This window comes from Neofelis nebulosa, chromosome 1, assembly GCF_028018385.1.
Source record: "Neofelis nebulosa isolate mNeoNeb1 chromosome 1, mNeoNeb1.pri, whole genome shotgun sequence".
In the NCBI taxonomy this organism is placed as follows: Eukaryota; Metazoa; Chordata; class Mammalia; order Carnivora; family Felidae; genus Neofelis; species Neofelis nebulosa.
The window spans coordinates 126,909,956-126,915,955 of NC_080782.1; the positions used below are offsets into that span (position 1 = coordinate 126,909,956).

Consider the following 6,000-nt stretch of genomic DNA (forward strand, 5'->3'; position numbering starts at 1 on the left):
CTTACACATCATTTCCTGCATGGGGATATCTCCTAATGTGTTTTCACGGGCATTCAAATTAAAAACAAAATAGACCATACATCGTGGAGTATAAATAATCAAAAGTGAAATTAAAACTACTTTTAGGATTGAATGACAATGAGGTTTGTGGGTCAAAATCAGAGGGAAGCAACTAAAAACAGAGGAATATTCATAGCTTCAAATGGATTTATGAAAAAACAAACACTAACCTTTCAAGTCAAAAAAATGACCAAGACTAAAGTAGAAAACAATGAAATAGACAAATCTTTGGCAATATGAAAGCCATTCAACTACTGTTATGAACTTGTAAGTGGGAATGTAACTTCACATACAGGACAGTACTGTAAATTTGTTGTTTTAAAACTTCAGCATGTATTGAAATCACTTGGAGGGTTTACTAAAACACAGTTTCTGATTCAGTAGATCTGGGTGGGATAGGGCCCAAGTACGTGCTTTTCTAAGATGTTTCCAGGTAATGATGCAGGTGCTGGTCCTGGGACCACACTTTGACAACCACTGCTATAAGCCAACTTACAGAATCTTGAAAACCTTGTTGAAACAAGTACTTTGAAACAAGTACTGTGAGTTACCACACTTGTACAAGGAAGAGAAACAGAAGACCCACCTGTATGAAAAACCATGAAATTCCTGAAAATCAAAATCAAAATGCTAACCTCACTGCCCCCCAAAACAGGCCCAAAATATTTTTATGAGTAAGTCTTTCACAGAAGAAAATGTATTCAAAATGTCTAGAGGAGGCAAGAAAAACACCTGAATCATTTCATGAATTGGGTGCCATGATTAAAAAAGTACAAATAGAGGCATACAGTTTTACCACTTAGTGAATCGCCTAGTAACACAGATGCAAAAGGATCAGTAAATTCAGTCAGTAGTATTCCAATAACAATGTATCATGGCCAAATAGTATTTACTCCAGGAAAACAATATCCCAATTACTAGCAAGGAGATTGAATTACTAATCAAAAATGTCCCCAAAAAGAAAAGCCCAGGACCAAATGGCTTCACTGGTGAATTTTAGTGAACATTTAAAGAATTAACACCACCACACCTTCTTCAACTCTTCCAAAAAAGATCAAAGAAGAGGAAACACTCCCAAGCTCATTTTTGAGGCCAGCATTATCCCAATGGCAAAATCAGAAAGGACCCTACAAGAAAAATACAGGCCAGTATCTTAAATACACATACAAAAGTTCCCAATAAAATACTAGTAAACAAAATCCAACAGTGCATTAAAAGGATCAAATGGGATTTAATGCTGCGATGCAAGGATGGTTCAAAATACACAAATCAACCAATGTGATATATTAATACAAGGTGATATCTGAATAGATGCAGAAAATTCACTTGACAAAATCCAGCATCCATTCATGGTTTTTAAAAACTCTCCACAAATTAGGTATAAAAGGAACAAACCTCAATACAATAAATGCCACATAAGACAACCAACATCATATTCAACAGTGAAAGGTTGAAATCTTTTCCTCTAACATCAGAAACGAGACAAAGTGGGCACTCTTACCACTCCTATTCAACATACTACTGGAAGTCCTATGCAGCACAGTCAGTCAAGAAAAAGAAACAAAAGGCATCCAAGTTGGAAAAAAATACAATTTTCCTTGTTTGCAGATATGTTTCAGCCAAGGAGGTGAAAGATGTATATACTAAAAACTATATGACGCTGATGAAAGAAATCAAAGACAACACAAATAAATGGAAAGGAATCCCATGTTCATGGAGTGGAAGAATTAATATTGTTAAAATGTCCATATCACCCAAAACCATCTACAATTTAATTGCTATCCCTATCAAAAGTCCACTGGTATGTTCTGCAGAAATAGAAATAACAATCCTAAAGTTCATATGGAATCACAAAAGACCCCAGATAGCCAAAGCAATCCTAAGAACAAAGTAGGAGACATTACACTTGTTGATTCCAAGCTACGTTATGAAGCTGTAATCATCAAAGCAGCATGATGGCATAATAACAGACACAAAGATCAAGGGAACCAAAAATAAACACAAGTATATAGGTCTACTATTAGTCTCTTTAATAAATGGTGCTTGGAAGATTGAATATTCACATGTAAAAGACTGAAACTAGATCTCTATCTTATACCGCTCACAAAAATTAACTCAAAATGGATTAAAGACTTAAATGCAAGACTGGAAACCATAAAACTCCTAGAAGAAAACATAGGGGAAAAAGCTTCTTAACATGAGCCTCAGCAATGATATTTTTTATAGGACACCTGAAGCACGAGCCACTAAATTAAAAAAAAAAAAAAGTGGGACTACGTCAAACTTAAAAGCTTCTGCACAGCGAAATTATCAGAAAACCTACAGAATGAAGAATAACATTTGCAAACCATATATCTGATAAGGGATTAATACCCAAAATGTATAAAGAACTCAACTCAGTAGCAAAACAAAGCAAAACCAAAAACCTGATTTAAAGATGGGTAGAAGATCTAAATAGACATCATCCTAAAGAAAACATACAGATGGCCAACAGGTACGTGAAAAGATGCTCAACGTTATTAATCATCAGGGAAATGCTTATCGAAACCACAGTGAGATATGACCTCACACCTGTTAGAATGGCTGTCATCAAAATAACCAGACACAACAAGTGCTAGTAAGGACATGGAGAAAGGGAAGCATTGTGCGCTGATGGTGGGAATGTAAATTGGTCCAGCCGCTATGGAAAGCAGTATGGAGGTTCATGAAAAATTTTAAAATAGTACTGCCATACAATCCAGCAATTCAACTTCTCAGAATATATCCCAAGGAAATAACATTCTGTCGAAGAGATATATGTACCCTTATGTTCACTTCAGCATTATTTATAGTAGCCAAGATACAGAAACAACAGAGGTGTCCATCAACGGATTACTGAATAAAGACATTATTGGTGTGTGTGTATACACAATATTGTATACCATAAGAGAAGGAAGTCTTGCCCATTGTGACAACACAGATGGACCCTGAAGAAATTATGCTAAGTGAAGTAAGTCAGACAAATACTGTATGATCTCACCTATATGTGGAATCTAAAAATCTCAGGGGCACTGGGGTGGCTCAGTCGGTTAAGCGTCTTTGGCTCAGGTCATGATCTTGTGATTCCGTGAGTTCCAGCCCCACACTGTCTCCCTGTCTCTGCCCTTCCCCTGTTCACGTGTACACACGTACTCTCTCTCTAAAAATAAACCAAAAAAGTTTACAACAAAAACTCATAGAAAAAGACATCAGGCTGGTAGTCCCCAGCGGTAGGGAGTAGAGAGGGGGGGAACTGGAGAAAGGTGATCAAAAGGTACAAACTTCCAGTTGAAAGGCTTATAAGTACTAGGAATTTAATGTACAGCATGAGGACTCTAGTCAACTTAGCTGTGTGGTACATAGGAAAGTTGTTAATAGTAAATCCTAAGAGTTCTCATCACAAGGGAAAAACATCTTTTTTTTTTAAATCATTGAGATGATGGATGTTAATTAAACTTATAGTGGTAATCATGTCCCAGTATATGTGAGTCAAATTTGGCCCTACAGTTGACATTCCACAAGGCTGCCCATCAATTCTATCTCAGTAAAACTGAAAAAATATTAACCAGTTCTAAGAGTAGGACCCATTCGCCCTTTAGAGGGGAAAAATAAGAACCCATCAAAGAAGGGATCCTGCCTAACCTTGAGCAAACCCAGGGACTTGTCATCTTGAGTAAGTCATAACCAACGGCCCCATTCTCCCCTGTTAGCTGTGCAAGTACCCGGTCTGATAGGTTAGCCCTCTTCTCCGTCTTGGAGGGCATTAACCCTGAGTATCAGGGCACCTCTGATTCAAATTGGACCTTTTATTCCCTCAGGAGCATTCATACCTCGGTGTAATGAGGAGGGCTATTACAAAGCCACACAGTGCCACGGGAGCACAGGGCAGTGCTGGTGTGTGGATAAATACGGAAACGAGCTGGCTGGCTCCAGGAAACAGGGCACCGTGAGCTGTGGTGAGTAAGGTCTTCCTGCATCAGCCCCACAATGACAACTTGCACGTCCTGACTGAATAAAGCCCTGGGCAGGGAAATTTCAAGACCTATCCGTGGTCTACAGCAAACAAGTTTACAATGGTGATGTGAATAAAGCACACGTGATTATGCATAGCTAGCTTCCGGAGTGGCAGGGACTCACCATGAGCAGGAGATTGGGTAACATTTTGTCACAGTCAGGAACTGTCGCAGGCAGAGAGGGACTTCGATAAACCTCCCACAGTTCTACCCCAGAAGGTAGAAGCATCTCAAGAATTCTGGGGACCCCCAAAGCTTGTGGTCCCTCCAGGCTGAGAGGCCCCAGTATTCAGAGAGGGAATTGCATGGTTTTTCCCTACAGTTGAGTCACATGCGAAGGAACCATTCTTATGGTCATAAGGTATAAAGAGAAACTAATCCTCCATCTTGTCTTCCTTCTTAATATTTCAGAAGAGGAGCAAGAAACTTCAGGGGATTTTGGCAGTGGTGGCTCTGTGGTCCTCCTAGACGACCTGGAGGATGAACGGGAGCTGGGACCAAAGGACAGATTGGGCAAGCTGAGGGTGCACACCCGGGCAGTGACAGAGGATGATGAGGACGAGGATGACGACAAAGAGGACGAGGTCGGGTACATATGGTAGTCCCCACTGGGAAGAGGACACGAGGTGCACACAGAATTGCAAGTCACTTCCTACTCCTGCGTTTGTATCTAATAAGACTCCGCAGCACCAAGGCCTCTTCTCCATTGTTGCTCTCTGTACCCGACCCGAGGTTTGGGAGACCACTTCTTGTCCCCAGAGCATTCTGGTTTTGCATATGCTTGTGTGGGAAGAAGGGTGTTGTGTTTTGTTTTTTAGACAGGGGAATGGCTGACTGAATTCGAGCCCCCTTCCCTCCCGTGAGATTTTTGCACCAAGCATGTGATTTATGTGGGATTCTGACAGTGCAGGGAGCCCCCACCTTGTAAACGTCAAAGATGCTTTTTGATTACCCACACCAGTGGTTATTCCAGCATGGTTCCCGGCCTTACGGTGTCTAAGTGCTTTTCTTGTGTCCTGTAGATGTCGTGGAAAACACACCACACTGTACTTTTTCCCCCCCTAGCCCCACCACCCCGGGTGTTAATAACTAAAAATTAGTTTTCATATCACTCTATCTGGCTTCCTACAAACAAGAGCCTTAATTCAGTCAAGAGTTCCTCTGGGGAATTGATTTCCTTAATAAAAAATGGTGTCTGGACGCTTCTCTCTGTACATGCTTGAATATGTACAGAACAGACTGTACGTGTACAAGGTGCGCGCACACACCTGTCAGAAAAAAGTGTTTCAAGATCCTCTAAAAACTCATCTGAAAAACAATTCTAGATTTGTCAGCTTGTCCAGACCTGGATCACAATTTCTGGAATAAGAAATTTGTATCAAAGTCCTTTTTTTGCACTAACAGCACTTGCAGCCTGCAGGCTGAGGATGCTCCTTCCCCTATGCATTAGCAGAGTTCCTGGAAGCCCTTTGATTTGGATAAGCCTCTGTCCGCCTAAATCGCTTTTCTTGCAGAAGCCATGAGACTCCCACATGGGCAACTTCACAAGCCATCTCTTTCATTTCAGCTCCAAGCCCACCCCGGGCTGCAACAATCCTGTCCGCCACAGGTTCTACCCTCCCTACTACCTACGCAAGGGCTTTTTCCAAGGCATGTCTCCATGTCCCCTGCTCTCCGAGAAGACAATACCACAGTGTTCCTTAGCAGAAGAAAATTCCGGATTCTTAATCTAAGGTTTTGCTTTTGCCCCATTTCTATCCACAGATCATAATGAGGGTCCACGAACTGTACAGATTTTATACCACCACTCATCCTTTGTAAAAAAATCCCAGACAGAGGCCAAAAAGAACTTCATCGTAGCACAGAGAAGCTAGGGTTGGATTTTTACCGGCTAGTCCTGTCCCCATCA

The 6,000-nt window shown here is 41.0% G+C and overlaps 1 protein-coding gene across 1 annotated transcript in view; it reads left to right on the forward strand.

Moving 5' to 3' along the window:
• The window catches only part of SPOCK1 (SPARC (osteonectin), cwcv and kazal like domains proteoglycan 1), a 517,625-nt gene extending 512,334 nt beyond the window's left edge, over positions 1-5,291 (forward strand). The window contains exons 10-11 of the mRNA XM_058735892.1: positions 3,897-4,034; positions 4,503-5,291. Coding sequence (XP_058591875.1) covers positions 3,897-4,034; positions 4,503-4,693 — 329 coding nt within the window. The 3' untranslated portion in view covers positions 4,694-5,291. The remainder of the gene's footprint in view (positions 1-3,896; positions 4,035-4,502) is intronic.
• The last annotated feature ends 709 nt before the right edge of the window (positions 5,292-6,000 follow it).